The 18730-nt window shown below is 44.6% G+C and overlaps 1 protein-coding gene across 1 annotated transcript in view; it reads right to left on the bottom strand.

Annotated features, from left to right (window-relative positions):
• Positions 1-18730, bottom strand: part of CHD1 (chromodomain helicase DNA binding protein 1) — a gene marked incomplete in the record, with an annotated part of 4694407 nt that overhangs the window by 1081563 nt on the left and 3594114 nt on the right. The window contains 1 exon segment of the mRNA XM_044063873.1: positions 17470-17511. Within this exon segment, the coding sequence (XP_043919808.1) occupies positions 17470-17511 (42 nt within the window).

Genomic DNA, 18730 nt, shown 5'->3' with positions numbered 1-18730 from the left:
GCAAAAGCGTATGCAGTGGGCTATCCATTTTGAGATTGTCTGTTTGGAAATTGGCTTTCCTTGAGCTCCTACCGCATAGGCCACAAAGAGCTGTTCTGATTTTCTGAAAGGCTTTGTTCTGTCCAAATAATAACGCAGTTGTCTGCGGATGTCCAAGGAATGTAGTAATCTCTCCCCTTTGTTTTGAGGATAAGGATAAAAAGTAGGTAAATGTATGGCCTGATTTAAAGCTACCCTGGATACCACTTTAGGCATAAAGGACGGGTTGGTTCGTAAGGAAACTGTGTCCTGATGGAAGATGATAAAAGGCTGGACAGCCATGAGAGCCTGTAGTTCTGAAACTCTACGAGCTGAGGTGATAGCCAGAAGGAAAGCTGTTTTCCAGGACAAATATTGCAAATCTGATGAGGCAGCTGGCTCAAAGGGAGGCAAGGTCAGTTTTTCCAGAATGAAATTAAGATCCCAAGCAGGTATTGGTTGTTTCCTTGGAGGTCTTAAATTCTTAGCCCCTCTGAGGAACTGTCTTAAGAGAGGGTGAGAGAATAATGGTGGATCAGTGTTGTATTCTGCAGAAATGGCTGAGGCATGGATTTTGATGGAGGAGAAAGAAAGTCCACTGCTTAGCAGTTCAGCCAAATATTGTAGTATTTGAGGTAAATTTAGTTTTCCAGGATCCTGGCCCTTTTTCTCATTCCAGACACAAAAACGTTTCCATTTTGCGGAGTAAGCTTTTCTAGTTGATGGCCTTCTGGCCTCCAAAATGACATCCTGCATCTCCTTGGAGAGTAGGGACTGTTGTGATGCTAAGGAATCTTCCATGCGGCTAGATTGAGCATTTTTAGCTGGCTGTGAAGAGTTTTGAAGCTGTGCTGAGTCAGAAGAAGAGGCATTAGAGGCAGGGTCCATGGTGAGGAATGCGTCAGGCTCCTCAGGAGTGGGTACCAGTGTTGCCTTGGCCAGTCCGGAGCAATGAGAATCATCTTTGGTCTGTCTGCTCTGGTTTTCAATAGAACTTTGGGCAGCAGAGGAAGAGGTGGGAAGGCATAAACTGTCATTGATGTCCAACTGAAAGAGAGAACGTCCACTCTCCAAGCCTTTGGATGGAAGATCCTTGAGCAGAATTTTGTCAATTGATGATTTTTGTGGGAGGCAAAAAGATCTATGTCTGGCCTTCCCCATTCTTGGATTATTTCTGTAAAAACTTTTGGATGCAATTTCCATTCGTGTGGATCTGTCATATTCCTGCTTAGGTTGTCTGCCAGCGTGTTTTCCTTGCCTGGCAAGTACTGTACTTGTAGTTCCATTTGTAAGTCCATGGCCATGTTCCAAAGTGACATGGCCAGTCTGCATAGGGGGTAAGAATGTGTTCCTCCCTGTTTGTTTATGTAACACATAACTGTGGTGTTGTCTGTTCTTATCAATAGTTGCCTGTGTTTGTTTGACATGCTTGAGCCCACCACAGAAATTCCTTTTGCAGACATGGAATTAGTGGTATCATTGTTTCCAAACTGTGGCTGTGTTGAGACCATATGTTTTTCAGATACCATTGTAGTTTCCTCATATGCAGCTTTGCACATGGGATTAGTAAGATGCAAGATGCCATGAATCCCACAGCCTGCAGGATTATCCTTGCAGTCAGCCTGGTGCAATTTGCTAGTGTTCTGAAGTATTGAATTAGTTGCCCCTGCTTCTCTGGCGTGAGGTAGGCCATCTGGGTGTTTGTGTCCAAATTGGCACACAGGAAAATTATCTTCCAAGAGGGCATTAGCCTTGATTTCTTTTTGTTGACTGTGTATCCCAGAGTTTTCAACAACATTATTACATAAGCCAGATGTTTCAGAATAATGTGCTTCCTGTCCGCTTGGCTCAGGCAGTCGTCCAAATAGGGGTATATTTGTATCCCTTGAAGTCCGCAGTAGGCAATTACTGATGCCAGGCATTTCGTGAATACTCTGGGTGCAGTAGATAAGCCAAAGGGCAATGCAGAGAATTGATAATGGGTTGAACCTGCAAGAAATCTGAGGTACCTTCTGCAATTTTGTCTGATTGGGACATGCAGGTATGCCTCCTGGAGGTCCAATGTTACCAGCCAAGACTCCTTGCCCAGCATGGGAAGAAGTTGCTGTAGAGTGAGCATCTTGAATTTTGATGCAGTAGAAATGTGTTTAGGATGGATAGGTCCAAAATAGGTCTCCAATCTTTTCCCTTCCTTGGCACCAGAAATAACCTGGAATAAAAACCTTGACCTTGTTCGTGCGTAGGTACCTCTTGAATAGCTTTCATGTTTATGAGATCTGTAATTTGCCTTTGTGCCTCTGCCCTTTGATTGTGTGGCAGGTTTGGCATGCCTCTCATTTTTGGAAGGGTGTGAAAATGGAATTTGTAGCCTCTGTTTATAATGTCCAGGATCCATTTGTCCTTTGTGACAATATGCCATTTTTTTGAAAATAATGCCAGCTTTCCTCCTAAGGGGGCTGCCATTTGAGACTTGGTTGGCATGCAAAGGGGAAAGTCATAGGGTTTCCTTTCTGAAAGATTGCGAGTTATCCTCACCACCTCTTTGTGTAGGAGCTTGCCATTGTCTGCCTCTAAATGATCCTTGGGATTGTCCTCTGCCCCTCGGGCGCCTGTATCTGCCTCTTTGGGGTCTGTCCATGGCAGGAAAGGACCAGTTTTTGGAAGGCCAATTTCTACTAAAACGTGGGGGTTGTACCTGTAGAAATTCTTTCACAGTTTGCATTGATTTAACCTTTTCCTCCATTTTCCTTAACACCTCCTCAGCATTAGCACCAAATAGTACATCCTTTTGAAGAGGGGCTTCTAGTAATTTAGCTTTGACATGATCAGGCAAGGCTTGTTCCTTGAGCCAAGCATGCCTACGTACGACTGATTCTGTAACAGCAGCTCTACATGAGGCCTCTAGAGCATCAAAACCACATTGTAAGGTATGCTTACCCACTTGTTCTGCACTATGCATCAAATCCTGCAACTCCTTCAAGTCTGGTTGTTCAGGTTGTGACATTTTACTTTTCAATTGTGATAACAAAAACTGTTGGTATTTTAGCATATGAAACTGACAGTTTAAGGCCCTCATGGATAAGGTAGCCGAGGTATATACCTTTTTTCCCCACCTTTCTAAGGATCTGGTGTCTCTCTCGGAAGATAATGGATTTTTAGCAATGGAGGCCTTAACTCCCTTGGGGCCCTGTGAGATGGTTTCTGGGTCAGCAGCATGGCTTTTGTATAGAAATTGGTGCGAGTCAGGAACCCTGTAGTACCCATCAGGCTTAACTGGAGCTGGAGGTAGAGAGTCCGGGTTAAGGCAAGCCACCGAGTAAACAACATCTAGGATGTCCAAGACAGGAGGTATAGCCAGAGGCCTGTGCTGAGGTAGCAAGAGAAATTCCCTGAGCCTTTTCTTGGAATCTGAATAATCTTGGCCTTCCCAGTGGAAGTGTTCCCTTAAGGTATGCAAAGTTTCCCCAAATGAGTAATCCTCTGGGGGGGGGGACAGAAGGGATGGACTCCTCCGCATCAGAGTCTTCAAAAGGGGAGTAAGAATGTTCCTGATCATCAGAATGCTCTGAAATAATGGAGCCCTGATCAGAGGAGGGGGAATCTTCCTCCACTCTGGGCCTTTTGTCCGGAGGGGGCTGAGAACCTCTGATAAGAGTAATTAAATCCTCAGCCATTTTAAGCATCTGTTTCTTAGGCATGGGGCCTGGAGATGGGCCCTGTGTAGCTGGTCTCAGAGTGCATGGTTGCTTTAGACTTTGTGAAAGCCTTGATGAAGAAAGAAGAGGAAGGTCTGAAGACACCTTGAGTGGAGGTGGACCTGTCCACATTCTGAGTTTCACCGCCAAGAGTGGCTTCGGTATCTGTAGTCGAGGTGTGGGCCGAGGAGCCTGCGGACACCGTCAAAGAAGTGCCGTCGGGGCTGCGTAGGTGCCTTGCTGAGAACCGGACCGCGTGTAGTCGGCTTTGGCGTGGTGTCGGTAGAGGCCGCGGACCTCGTCTGTCGGTCCTTGTCTTTGCGTTTTTTTAGACAAAACTGGAGTCGGAGTATCCGACGACATATTATAGTTAAATGCTTTCCCAAAATAATGCTGGGCGAACTCCACCCGACGCTTAATAGTGCATTTGTTGAATGTAGCACAAAAGCGACAGACCGAGACGTCGTGGTCTGGGCCTAAACAAGGTATACAGAGGGAATGGAAATCCTTATGCGGTATTTGCTTCCCACAAGGAATACAATTATTAACTTTGTCTGACATCGGTCTGAGGCAAGAAAAGTTTCCCCAACGGGGTACTTAGCTTTTAAGACGACTTCGGTTTGCAAATTTCCGTAATCTCAGGAGCTGGCCGACCGGCACTTGCGAAATGCTTCTGCTTCGGGCACCGCACGGCAAGAAAGACTGGAGAAAATGGCGTCGGCTGGTTCCTTTATACCCCTGTCGCACTGATGTCAGGGGAAGAAGCAACGACAACCGACGCCGGACCTAGACTTTGGAATTCGGCCGACCGAGGACCCACCTGACAGCAGGAGAACCCATCTGTTATGACTGCAGCTGTTTGCACGATGAACATCTCCCTGGCCGTGATGTGGTTTAAGGGAAAAAGAGAATGAAAGAAGGACCACATGTCTTGTACCTTTTGGTGTGGCAGAGCCACTTTCATTACGTCTATGTGAATTGGACAACCCAGGAAAATGTGGCCTTGAGATGGGGTTAAGACTAATTTCTTGAAGTTGAATGTGAATCCCAGTTCTCCCAGGAGGGAAATGGTAGTTTGTAGGTTCCCTAGAAGAGCGAATGGGGTTGGAGCCTGGAAGAGCAAGTGATCCAGGTATGAAAAAAATCTGGATATCCAAGAGCCTGCAGTGAGCAAACACTGGAAACAAACATTTTGTGAAAACTCTTGGGGGCTGTAGAAAGGCCAAAGGGAAATGCAGAGAATTGAAAATGCCAGGAAGCCACAGAAAAACATAAATATTTTCTGTACCTGGGGTGAACTGGAATGTGGAGGTAAAGATCTTTCATGTCTAGACAGGCCATGAATCCCTGTGGGAGCAGTAGAAGGAAAAGGGTTTGGAAAGTTAGCATTCTGAAGTAGGGAATCTTTAAGAATGTGTTGAAGTGCGACAAAGTCCAGGATCCAGGGACCATCCTTTCTGGCCACTAAGAATAACCTCGAGTAAAATCCTTTCCCTCTGGAGTTACAGGGAACTTTTTGAATGGAGCCTTGATGCCACAACTCCAAGAAGAGCTCTGGAAAAAGGAGTAGTTGGTCTCAGGGAGGTTGGGGAACACCCCAAAAGGTGGGGATGGACTGTCAAACCATTAAGTATCCTTTTTTGATTATGGGAAGACCCGATTGTCTTGGGTAATACTTTCCCAGGTCCTGAGTGCCTTTGAGAGGCAGAGGGATAAAGGAGGAGCTGGGACATTTGCGGGGTAGTTACAGACTCCCTGTTCTGTCAGGAAAGGGCTGTTCTTGTTGGGAGAAAGTCTGAGGAGTCTTAGTCCTCTGTGGTCTCTTCTCTCTTCTGGAAGTTTTATTGGAATGGGTCTGAGTGTGGCTATGAACAAAGACAGGCTTGGAAGTTACGTTCCTATGGAACCTAGGCACAGGAGATACTAGAATGTTTCAACTCTAAGTTATTTAGACTTTTTCTGCAGTGATTTAAAAAGTGAAGCTGCAGCTGGACAGAACAAAGCTGTATTGTCCAGTGGGGCATCCATTAATTTAGATTTGAAGTCATCCTGTAGTGGCTGAAGTGTAAACCAAGAAAATCTTCTGAGGACTGATCCAGCTGCAGCTGCCCTGGCACAAACCTCAACATCATCATAGCTGCATTTGATGGAATGTCTTGCCACTAAGGAAGAAGCTCCTAAAAGGAATAGGGCCAAGTTTTTACCGGCAGAGTCTGGAAGGTCGGAAATAGCAGAAGATGCTTGGGACAGCAGTTCTAAGGCGTATTTTGTCATGTGTGTCTAACAGTTGATGGCCCTGAAAGCCAAAGTGGCTTGAGTGTAGGACTCTTTCCCTACACTTTCAAGAGTTCTACTCTACTTGTCCGAAGGGAGTAAGGAAGTGGAAGGGAGCATTCTTGAAAGTTTAACTAGTTATAGGTTCATAGGTTCATACTAGGCTATCTGCCCAAGGGCATTTATAAGCCTAGCCCATAGTTATGTGGCTTTCGCCACCCCTTTAGTTTGAATAAAAACTATGCCTATCATTTTGCTGTGCCTCTGTCAAGCAGTGACACTGAAGTAATCCCTGGGGTATATCTGCAATCTCCCATCCATTGGTCAAGATTCCTCTTGAACAAGGCCAGAGAGGTGCTCTGCCTCACATGTACCGGGATTTTGTTCCACAGCATAGGGAGTCTCTGGGTGATGAATCTGTCCCTCCAGCACGTTCTATTTATAACCGTGTCAAGGTTTAAGTCTCCGCCCTTGTGGTTCTGAGGGATCTAGATTTTTGAGGTGAAGCATATTCATCAAATCTGGGTTTGACATGGCCTTATATGTCAGGCACAGGTCACCTCTGAGCAAGCGGTATGAGACTGAATAGAGCTGGAGTTCTTTCAGTCGGGCAGCATAAGACATATTTTTGAGACCCTTTATCCTTTTGGTGAGGAACTTTGGGGCCTTTCAAGCTGCAGCAGGTGTCTGGTCAGATACATTCGAACGGGCATTGTACTCAATCATAGGTCTAATGAGTGATGAGTACAGGGGACGATGACCTCCTTGATCTAGATGTGAATCCCTTCATGATCAGGTGGGCGATATAGAAGGTTTTCCTAACTACTTTAGCAACATGAGTGTCAAGCGAAGGCTACTGTCAACCTGGGTCCCCAGATCCCTGATGACTTTTTCTGTGCTCAGTGGATTGCCATCTATATGGTAGCTAGGGGTAACCTTGTTTTCCCCCGAAGGGTATGACTATGCATTTTTTGGCGTTTAACTTCAGGCCATGGCTCTGGCACCAGTTATCCGTTTCTGTGAGGCCCTTCTGGAGGATATCTGTGTCAGATGTGTTTTCGACTATGGCGCCCAGTTTGCAGTCATCTGCAAACTTTGTCAGCCATAACCCTCCTGTGTTTGCTTGTACTTCAGAAAAGTAGATGCCGAACAAGAGTGGACCCAGGACTGAGCCCTGTGGGACACCACTTGTGACAGGCTTTGAGTCTGACATGGCTCCAGCAACTCTGATCCTGTGGGTTCTGTCACTTAGCCAGTTTGCAACCCATCTTGTGATGTATGGGTTTACATTCAAGCTGATGAGTTTTTCGATGATACCTGAGTGGGGTATTGTGTCAAGGCCTTTGCCAGGTCGAGGTAGGCTGTATGGACTGCCTTTCCTCATCAATGGCCTTGGTGACAGTCTCAAAAAGTCAACCAAGTTTAAGAGGCAGGATCTGCCTTTGACAAAGCCAAACTGGGTTGGATCCAAAGTCTGCAAGTTCCCTATGTCTTTATTTATGAGTTCCATTATGATCCTCTCCATGGCTTTGCAGATAAGGCTTGTCAAGCTAATGGGGCGGTAATTTCCAGGGTCTGTGGAGGCACCGCCCTTATGAAGTGGGACCACAGTGCGTGCGCCACTCCTTGGGTACGTATCCTGAGGTGAGGCTAAGATTAAACAGCTGTCCTAACTGTGGGTTTAATTCCTCGTTGAGTTCGTGAAGCACACAGCCGGGGACACCATCCGGTCCCATGGATGCTGTGTTTTTTGCCTTAGTGAGGGCAGTTCTCACCTGGGCGTTGGAGATGTTTGGGGGCCTACAATCCTCTGGAATAGATATCTCTCCTTTTGGGAGGGGGGGAGAAGTTTGCACTGAACCCGTCAGCCAGTATGTTGGCAATGTGTGTAGGTTCAGTAATTTTCACATCATTTTGAACTAATTCTGAGCATATCTGGGAGTTTCCTCCTAGGTTTCTAACATAGCTAAAGAAGGCCTTATGATTCTCTTTAGAGTCCTTGGCGATTTTTCTCTCAAAATTTGCCTTGGATGATTTTATGAGAGCTCTTAGTTTTTTACTTATAATGATCAAAGGTGTCTTACCTTTCAAGGATTTTGCTCTATCTTGTAGTAGCTTCCTCCTTTTGTTGTAGAGCTTGTTTATGGCTGGGGTCCACCAGACTGGACACTTGCCTTTGGTACAGAGAGTCTTAGTTTTGTTTGGGATTGCCTGATCCATGCAGTCCTGTAGGTGCTGGTAGAAGGCATTTGTAAGTGATTCAGCGGTTTGAGTAATGTTTACCACTGGCTCAGGGGCCTTAAAGGACACCACACTAGTTTTTAGAAGTGTGAAATCGGCTTTTGAGAAGTTTTTCACTGTGGTCTTTTTTGTTTCAGGTGGGGGCGGGATGAGGACCTCCAGCGAGATTAGTTTATGATCTGATCTCACTAGTGAGGGGTATACTTCCGGTGTTGAACATTTTGATCCCATGTTCGTGATGATGAGATCAAGTATGTTTTCTCCTCTTGTGGGGATGGTGACTAGTTGTTCCATGGCTCTGGAACAAGCTACCCATCTATGTCAAGCAAAGTTCTTCATTAGCACTCTTCAAGAGAAATCTTGCTGAGTGGATGGGAAATAGGAAATACCCCCCGCAGATCACTTCTGTGTCTCTGCTGGACAGTGGCACAGAAAATAACATTCTTGAGTGGCGTAAGCTATGGTACCTTGCTGGCTAGAGTTACGTAGGCCCTTGGGCCGATAGCCTAGTACCTACCTATGAACCGTTGCAACTGAAGTGACTGTAGGGTCTGCAGGACGGCACTTGGAGAAATTTACAGTCCTCAGGAACTTTGTAGAAGTGATCTGGCATCTTGGGGGCTGGAGTCTAAGAATCTGGCATTTGGGAGGCATTATTAAAGGCATCTAAAAAGGCTGGATGCACTGGTGGCACTGCAGGACAACTGGGTAAGTCAACTTGCAGGAGTTGGTGGTACCATTTTTTGGCCATCAGAAATTTGGGAAGTATGCCACAAAGTATTCTCCCATTTTCAGGATGGTTTCCCCAAAGGAAGTCTATTCTATAAGGGGATTATACAACCCCTGAATCCTCTTCAGGAGAGGCATATTCCTGAGGAGAGGGAATTTGTGTAAAGTAGTCAAAGGATTCTTCTTAGTCCAAACAGAATTCAACAGATGAGTCTTTGTCCCTAATCCTTTTCTGAGAAGGATGAGTGGCTGGAGTAGGGGTAAGCTGACCGGAAGGCTGATTGAGTGACATGAATGCCTGAAATAAACTCTGTGAGAAGGCCTGCCAATCAGCAGGGGCCTCTTTAGCAGAGGATATATGCCCTGTCTTTTGTTTTTTCTTAACAAGAGACACTATTTTATGCATCAGACGAACAGTTGGCGATCCATGTTCGAAGGTTTCAGGCTTGATGTTAACCTCCTACGGCCCTCACTGCATGCAAGCCTTGGTTCCCCTCGACATCCTGATTGGACTTCTGTTCCACCTCCAGAGATGTGCTCATGGCCGAAGTCAAAGTGACCTCAGAACTGGGCTTGGTCTGTGACTCTGTCCCAGAAGTCGGATGTACCTGTGGGTTGACAAACATCTCGGGAGATACGTTAGATGGTGGAGTTGCAGTGGAAGCTATAGGTCGAGGCTTCTTGGCCTTGTGCTTTGATGGCTCGGCTATGGACCCTGAGATTCCTTCCATGCACTTCGTCAATAGTTTAAGCTGTTAGTTTTCAAGATAGCGAGAGATGAAACCCTACTTCTAAGGGTCTTGGGAATGAAGGACTGACTATTACTGCACAACTTGTGATCATAGTTAAGGCCTAGACAAGAGAGAGACTGAGTATGGCTGTCCTTATGTGGAATTTGTCTTCCACGCTTGGCACTTGCCCTTTCTGGATGACATACCAAAACAGTAGAAGAGAAAAATATTCCCCAATGGGGCACTTATCTGAAAATGTTGAATTTGCAAACACTGGAAATGATCAGACAGTCAGAATGGCATTGTGATTGGCAACAGAAAACTTCCGAGGATGGTACGTGCATACGTACGCCCCTTTTATGGTCTACGTCCGAATGCAGCCTATGAGTGACATATCACATACCCTACACTAGTAGAGACTTTCTGTATACTGGCCGACATTAGGACGCTCCTGTCAGAGGAAATCCCTCAAGTTAAGAATACTGGAGCAAAAACTTAACAGTGTGGTTTTTGAACTCACAACCTCTGACTACTCTGTAATACTGAACTGCTGTTTTCGCCTATAGACTAATGCATACATACTTTCCTTTTACAGTTAAAAGATGTATCCTTAATGTGATACAACTGCATAATAAACTAAAAATTCTGTCTTTACTTTTAATGCTACAATAACAGTACTGTTTGGATGTATATATACCACATATGTTTTGCATCCATGACAATCTCTCAGCATGGGTTTGCTCATTCAGTTCTCGGTCATCGCTGTGGAAAAAAAAAAAAAAAAAAACAGAATACCATATGAATACTAATCCTGACCAAGTGCAGCTTATAACTCTTACAAGTAGTGTCTGTAAGTGATACTTACATATCTGCGGGGTGCCCCAGTCCTACATTCCTCGATCCAACATTTGAGAGCATCTCTCTTCCTTATCCGGGGATCTCTGTAATGATTTCTACATTATTTACCAGTGTGGGGAATACTTGTAGCACTGGGTCAAAGACTGGGCAAGAAAATTCCATGTCTTAGACTTTTAATCCACAGAAAACTCCATTCCATAGTTTTAAATGGTCTTTCACTATCATTACTGGAGGGTTAAGAATGGAGACCACATGCTAGTAAATGCTGGATTTCATAAAAAGTACAGTTGTGTACCTACCATAAATGTAGATGTTTGAGTGTATTCACTGTTGCAGTCATTACTCTTGGGTTATCCTGCTGGCAGGCTACCCGCAGTCGGCCTGAATTCCGAAGTCCTGGTCAGGCGTTGGTTGCTGTCGCATCTTCCCTGATGTCAGTGCGCCAGGGGTATAAAAGATGCAGCCGACGGGATTTTCTTCGGTTTTTCTTGCCCCAGATGTCAGGTGCCCCCAGAAGGGTAGGCTAAAAAATTATGCCAATAAAAAATGCACTAAAATAAAACATATTCTTCATCTACAAGCAAATACACCACATAGGTTGTAAAGTATATTGAAGTGCAGATAAGTCCCAGCAACATAAAGGGGGATGGTGAGTAGGTAACCTGGACTGCAACAGTGAATAGACTCTAACATCTACATTTATGGTAGGTACACAATTGTACTATGCTCATCTTGTTTCACTGTTGCAGTCATTACTCTTGGGTTGAATCCCAAAGCTGAGGTTGGGTGGCTGGGCCTAAATAGAATTAGGAGTGGCTATGAGGCCCTGCAGAACTGCAGTGGCGAAGCCTGCTTTGGATTTAGAGTAAAGAGGTAACTGGTAGTGCTTTGTAAAAGTGTGCACTGAATTCCAAGTTGCAGCCTCCAAAATGTCCTTAGTTGGTACTCCTCTGAGGAAGGCTGCTGAAGTAGCTGCTGATCTGGTTGAGTGTGGCCTGATGCCCTTAGGTACTGATTTGCCATGTTGAGAATAGCAGAAATGGATGCAGTGGGTTACCCATTTGTAAAATGTCTGCTTTGAGATTGCTTTTCCTTGAGATCCTGCAGCATATGCCACTAACAGTTGCTTAGATTTTCTGAAAGCTTTAGTTTTGTCCAAGTAGAAGCGTAGCTGTCTGTGTATGTCTAAAGAATGTAGAAGTCTCTTCGCCTTATTCTGTGGGTTCGGATAAAAGGTAGGCAAATGAATTGCTTGATTAAGAGCCACACTGGACACTACCTTAGGCATAAATGTTGGGCTTGTCCTCAGAAAAACCCTGTCCGGATGGAAAATTATACAAGGTTCAACCGCCATTAGTGCCTGTAATTCTGAGACTCTTCTTGCTGAAGTTATTGCTAAGAGCAGAACTGTTTTCCATGATAAGAATTTTATCTCAGCTGTATTAGCTGTCTCAAAAGGAGGTAGTGTGAATTTTTCCAAGACAAAATTGAGGTCCCATGCAGGTATTGGTGCTCTTCTTGGGGGTCTTATGTTCTTGGCCCCTCTGAGGTACTGCTTTAGTAGTGGATGTGAAAAAATAGGTGGGTCCGTATTGTAATGAGCTGAAATGGCAGAGGCATGAATTTTAATCGATGAAAAGGATAAGCCTTTGTCCAACATCTCAGTTAAGTACTGTAAAATCTGAGGAATATTTGGTACAAGCATGTCAATTCCTTGTGCCTGGTTCCAAGCACAGAATCTCTTCCACTTTTCTGCATATGATTTTCTGGTGCTGGGCCTCCTGACCCTCCAGAATAAAATCCATAACTGCTTTGGAGAGAGGTGTGTTCTGAATGGTTACATTATCCGCCATGCAGTCAGATTTAAGGTTTTGAGTTGGTTGTGCAGTATCTGATTGTTCTGTTGGGTCAGTAAATGAGGAATTTGAGGCAATGTCCAGGCTGGGCCTTGAGACAAGCTCTTTAGAAATGGGTACCAGTGCTGGCGCGGCCAGTCTGGAGCAATTAGGATAATTTTTGGCTTCTCTTGTCTGACCTTTAGGAGTACCTTGGGGAGGAGAGGTAGTGGAGGAAAGGCATATACTGTAAGGTTTTTCCAGCTGAATGACACAGCATCGACTTTCCATGCTAGTTTGTGATAAGTCCTTGTGCAGAATCTCTGTAGTTGGCAGTTGTGAGGGGAGGCAAATAGATCTACTATGTCTGGGCGTCCCCATATCCTTGTTATTATGCTGAAGATTTGTGGATCTAGTTTCCACTCGTGAGGATCCATGAGGTTTTTGCTTAGTTCGTCTGCCAGAGTATTTGTCTTTCCTGGCAGGAATTGAGCTTGCAGGTGTACTTGATAAGTCAGTGCTGTGTTCCACAAAACCATGGCTTGTCTGCAAAGGGGGTAGGAACGCGTACCTCCTGCTTGTTTATGTACCGCATATGACTGTAGTATTGTCCGTCTTTATCAGCAGTTGTGCTGGATGAAGGAGATCCTTGAAAGCTGTCAGAGCATTTTGTACAGCCAGCATTTCTTTTAGATTGATATGAAGATGCATTTTGCTTGTGGGCCATGTGCCCTGAATACATTTTCCTGCCATATGGGCCCCCCCAGGCATAATCTGACGCATCTGTTATTACTGCCTGCCTGGCAGTGGGTAAAGTGAAAGGCTGTCCCCTTGTGGTGGTGACAGGCCTGAGCCCACCATCGAAACTCCTGCTGCAGGCAGGGAATGATTGTAATTGATTTTTCCAGGCTGTGGCAATGTTGAGTCCAAACACTTTTTAGATACCATTGTAGTTTCCTCATATGTAGTCTTGCATATGGAATTAACAGAATGCAGGATGCCATGAAGCCCAGAGCCTGCAGAATTTTTCTTGCAGATAACTGGGTTTTTGTTGCCAACATTTCGAAGTAAGAAGTCAGTTGCTTTTGTTTGTCTGGCATGAGATAAGCCATCTGGGCAGTTGTATTTAAGCTTGCACCCAGGAATATTATCTTTTGAGAGGGTACTAGCTTTGATTTCTTTTCGTTTACTGTGTACCTTAGGCAAATTAGTAATCTTTTTACAAATGCCAGATGTCTTAGTAAAATGTCCTTGTTCTCTGCTTGAATGAGGCAGTCGTCTAAGTAGGGATATATTTGAATTCCTCTTTGTCTGCAAAAAGCAATTACTGGTGCCAGGCATTTTGTGAAGACACTGGTTGCAGTAGATAAGTCAAAGGGCAGTACAGAGAATTGGTAGTGCATTGATCCAGCTATGAATCTGAGGTATCTTCTGCAAGATTATCTGATTGGGACATGCAGGTATGCCTCTTTTAGGTCCAAAGTTACTAGCCAAGCCTTCTTGCCCAGCATGGGCAGAAGCTGCTGCAGAGTCAACATTTTGAATTTTGGAACGTCCAGAAAAGTGTTTAGAATAGACAGGTCCAGTATTGGTCTCCAGTCTTTGTCCTTTCTGGGTACCAAGAAAAATCGTGAGTAAAATCCTTGTCCCTGTTCCTGTAGTGTTACTCGCTGAATAGCCCCTATGTCCATGAGGGATGAAACTTGCTTTTGTGCCTCTGACGATTGATTGTGTGGCAGGTCTGGCATGCCTCTTGCCTTTGGCAGGGTGTGAAAATGGAACCTGTAGCCCTGAGACACTATATTCAAAACCCATTTGTCCTGGGTGATCATGTGCCAGTTTTGTGGAAAAAAGTGCCAGTTTTCCCCCTACGGGAGCTTGCAAAAAGTAAGTGCTTGGTACTGGTAGAGGAAAGTCATTGGGACTGCTTCCTATAAGGTTGAGGTTTGTCTTCACCACTTTTGGAGGTAGAAGCACCCCATTGCTTAGGCCTGTATGAGCCTTGGGGCTGGGATCTGCCTCTAGGACGTCTGTACCTGCCTCTTTGTGGCCTGTCTGACACTGGAGAGGATCAATTTTTTGAAGGCCAGGTCCTGTTAAATCTAGGTGGCTGTACCTGTAAGAAATCCTTAACTGTCTGCATAGATTTTGCTTTATCCTCCATTTTCATCAACACCTCTTCTGCCTTAACACCAAAGAAAGTATCATGCTGTAAAGGAGCATCTAATAATTTTGCTTTAACATGATTAAGCAGATTCTGTTCCTTTAAGCAAGCATGCCTCCTAATCACAGAACCCGTTACAGCGGCCCTACAAGAGGCCTCCAAAGAATCAAAACCACATTGCAAAGTATGTTTTCCCACTTGTTCAGCTGCATGCAATAAATCCTGCATTTCCTTGTTTTTATGGCATTCAGAGTTAGTCAACATTTTCTGTGAAAAATGGTTTCTGGTTCAGCAGCAGGGTTTTAATAAAGAAATTTATGGGAATCTGGGAACCTGTAGTATCTGTCTGGCTTAACCGGTGCAGGGGGTATACAGTCTGGAGACAGAAGACTTTGAAAAAACATCATCTACAATGTCTAGAACAGGGGGAAAATCAAGAGGCCTATGCTAAGGAAGTAAAAGAAAATCTCTGAGCCTTTTCTTAGATTCTGAGTAATCCTGGCTCTCCCAATGAAAGTGCTCCCTCATGGTATGCAGGGTTTCCCCAAAAGAGAAATCTTCTGGAGGAGAAGCTGAAGGAATAGATTCTTCAGCATCAGAATCCTCATACGGAGGAAGAGAGTATTCCTGATTAGAGGAGGAATCAGAGGCAATGGAAACCTGATCTGAAGATTCATATTCTGTCTCTTGCCTAGGCCTCTTACCAGGAAGGGGATGGGAACCCCGATCAAAGTAATAAGGTCTTTGGCCATTTTGGGCATTTGTTTTTAGGCATGGAAGCCTGTCCTGGAGAATGCTGCACTTGTTTCTTTGTCTTTAGAGCTGCTTTAGTCTTTGGCTTGGAAGCTGAAGATGGCTTTACATATAACTGAGTTGGTCTGAAAACATCCTCAGAAGCCGATGCCTGCACAGCGGCTCCAGACCCATCTGAAGGAATAGTTTCCGAGGATCCCATACCTTAAGTATCCAGAGGCCCAGTCAGCTCCACGTGGGAGTCGGAAGCGGCCTGTGGCTCTGAGGAAGCGGGCGTCAGGGGCTGCGAAAGCACCTCACTGAGAACTAGCAAACTGACAACTAGCTTAGCGGAAGCCTCATCATCGGTTTTGGACCTCGGATGCCTGTCCTTGTCTTTATCCTTGCGTTTTTTAAAAATTCCGGTCGTCGGTTGCTCCAACGGCGTAGTATAACTGAATCTTCGGCCGAAGTAATGAAAGGCAAAATCGTACCGACGCTTTATAGTGCGTTGGTTAAATCTAGCACAGAACCGACAACAAGCAATGTCGTGGTCAGGGCCTAGGCAAGGAATACAGTAAGAGTGAAAATCCTTATGAGGTATTTGCTTCCCACAAGAAATACAATTGTTAACTTTTTCTGACATCGGTCTGGAGCAAGAAAAAAGTTTCCCCAATGGGATACTTAGCTTTAATGAAGACTTTGGATCTGAAATTCGATTACAAAAATCTCAGGAGTCGTCCGACCGGCACTTGCGAACTGCTATTGCTTCGGGCACCGCGCAGCAAGAAAGACACAAGAAAATGGCGTCAGCTGCATCTTTTATACCCCTGGCGCACTAACGTCAGGGAAGAGGTGTCAGTAACCGACGCCAGACCGGGACTTTGGAATTCAGGCCGACTGTGGGTAGCCTGCCAGCAGGATAACCCAAGAGTAATGACTGCAACGGTGACACACGATGAACATCAGACAGATTCTCCAAAAATGTGGTCACTCAGAGAAACAGGTCTATCTCACAATCAGTGGCCTCAGGATTCGACAAGTCCTGTTAACAGGATAAAAAAGGGGGACGGAGAACTATTAGTTGACTCACCATCAGTCTGGATGGTACTGCACATGGTCAAAGTATGTAGTATGAATGTGAAACAAGCACATAAAATCATGTCTACCAATGGCGACTTGCAGATGTAAGAAGGAAGCACCAAGAAGAGCCCTGCCATCACAGTTCAATGTTTCGCTAAGGATGCACTACAGAAAATTCCACCATACAAACCAAATTATTAAGGCTGAGTAACTGAGCTGCAAGCTCTGAAGCAAAAAGCACTGATGGTCCCCCCTCACCTATGTCATTGAGCATTGCTAGTTCCAAGGGTGCTCATTCTGGAGTATGATCACAGAGCACCAGCCAAGAGATTTCAGAGACCACTCATTGCAAGCAAGCAATCAATTCAAGGTAATACAGCAGTCTGATGGAGGAGTAAATGATTCTATCATGGAACTCATTCCCAAGGTGGAAGGAAACGTTAACTTCAACCTTTACTATTCAAGACAAAAATAACAACAAAAGGAGACAAGGATGCCATCTCAGGCATGGACGTAAATCCAGAATGTCATGAACAATGTGTGTCCACTGCCTTGATTGCCTTCTGAAGGTACTCTGCTACACAACTGGGGCAGCAGCTTGATGACATCCAACCAAGCAGGGTACTCTCAAGCTCCACTAGATAAAGTATAACAAAATTTCTCTCTCTCTGCCTCTGGACAAGCTTGGCTACAAAAAAAAACAAAACAAAACAATATTTTACGGAAGTATTTCATGTAATTTTCTTCTGCATTCAGCAAAGACAATGCAAGTATGAGCTTTAGTTCTTGACCTGCAAGAAATTGGGAAACACAAGTGGCTTCAGTTGTTTAGACATCAAACTCTGGAATTTCCAAAGATAAACAAGGCTTGGAATCTAACCGTGAGAGCGGAAGCAAAAAAATGGCAAAAGATTAGGCAAACACTTCTGGTGTACAACATGATGTTAACTATGTCCAAATGAGGAAATTCATAGAAAATGGCTGAAATGTTGACAGGAAAGAAGTATTAACCTTCAGACAAAATGAGATGGTCCCCAACATCATACCAATGTATCTGTCTTACCTAAGCTTTTGTCTGTAAACCACAATCAGCGAAAATTAAACTTTACCTTTCCAAAGGGCCACCAAATTTCTTGTAACTCTTGATGAACCTAAGGGGAAAAATACACATTAAATTCACACAGTTGCATCTTAATTTCTATAACTTAAAATACTATTTTATGGAAAAATGAAAAACACCCGGTATTTTATGGACCAACTGAAATTTCACTGCAACTGTCCTGGATAATTATCTCATGCAAGAAAAAGGAACAAAAGCTCACCTCTATTGCATTCTAATACAAAAATGCATGATAAAGAATCACTAAAAATGTACACTAAGGAATCAGTAATAACTACAAATCAATGTTTCTGCAGAAAGTTTTGAACACCCAGAAATGTTATTTATATGTTCACAGGTTCATAGGTTCATACTAGGCTATCTGCCCTAGGGCATTTATAAGCCTAGCCAGAGTATGTTCGGCTTTCACCACCCATTTTAAATTAATTTTGCTACGCTGTTTTTCGAGGTTAGTATACTGTGCCTCTGTCTAACAGTGACACAGAAGAGATACCCGGGGTAAACCTACGATCTCCCATGCACTCATCAAGATTCCTCTTGAAGAGAGTCAATGAGGGACTCTGCCTAGCCTGGACTGGGATTTTATTCCAGAGTGAAGGGCGCCTCTGGGTTATGAATCTGTCCCTCCAGCATGTCCTATTTATTTCAGTGCTGAGGTTCAAGTCTCTCGAGCGCGTAGCTCAATGGGATTTGGATTTTCTGAGGTGCAGCATGTCCATTAATTCCGGGTTGGACGTGGCTTTATACGTCAGGCACAGATCGCCTCTGAGCAGGCGGTATGCCACCTGAGTAGAGCTGGAGTTTCTTTAACCGGGCAGCATATGGCATCTGTTTGAGTCCTTTGATCCTCTTGTTGAGGTACTTTTGGGGTCTTTCCAGTTGCTGCAGGTGTCTGGTAAGGTACATCCCAAAAGGGGCATTGTACTCAATTATGGGCCTGATGAGGGATGAGTAAAGAGGCACGATGACCTCCCCTGATCTAGATGTGAATCCCTTCATGATTAGGTGGGCTATATAAAATGTTTTTCTAACCACTTTGGCCACGTGGTTGTCAAATGAGAGATTGCTATCAACTTGGGTCCCCAGGTCCCTAATTACTTCTTCTGTACTTCATGGATTACCACCTATGTGGTAATTTGTGGGCACTTTGTTTTTGCCAAAGGGGATGACTATACACTTTTTGGCGTTTAGCTTGAGGCCATGGCTCTGGCACCAGTTGTCTGTTTCTATGAGGCCCTTTTGGAGGATGC

Source organism: Protopterus annectens, chromosome 2.part2 (assembly GCF_019279795.1).
Source record: "Protopterus annectens isolate FY-2018-M chromosome 2.part2, PAN1.0, whole genome shotgun sequence".
NCBI classification, from domain to species: Eukaryota; Metazoa; Chordata; order Ceratodontiformes; family Protopteridae; genus Protopterus; species Protopterus annectens.
Note: the sequence above shows the minus strand (reverse complement) of the source record. Positions and strands in the feature narration are given on the sequence as shown.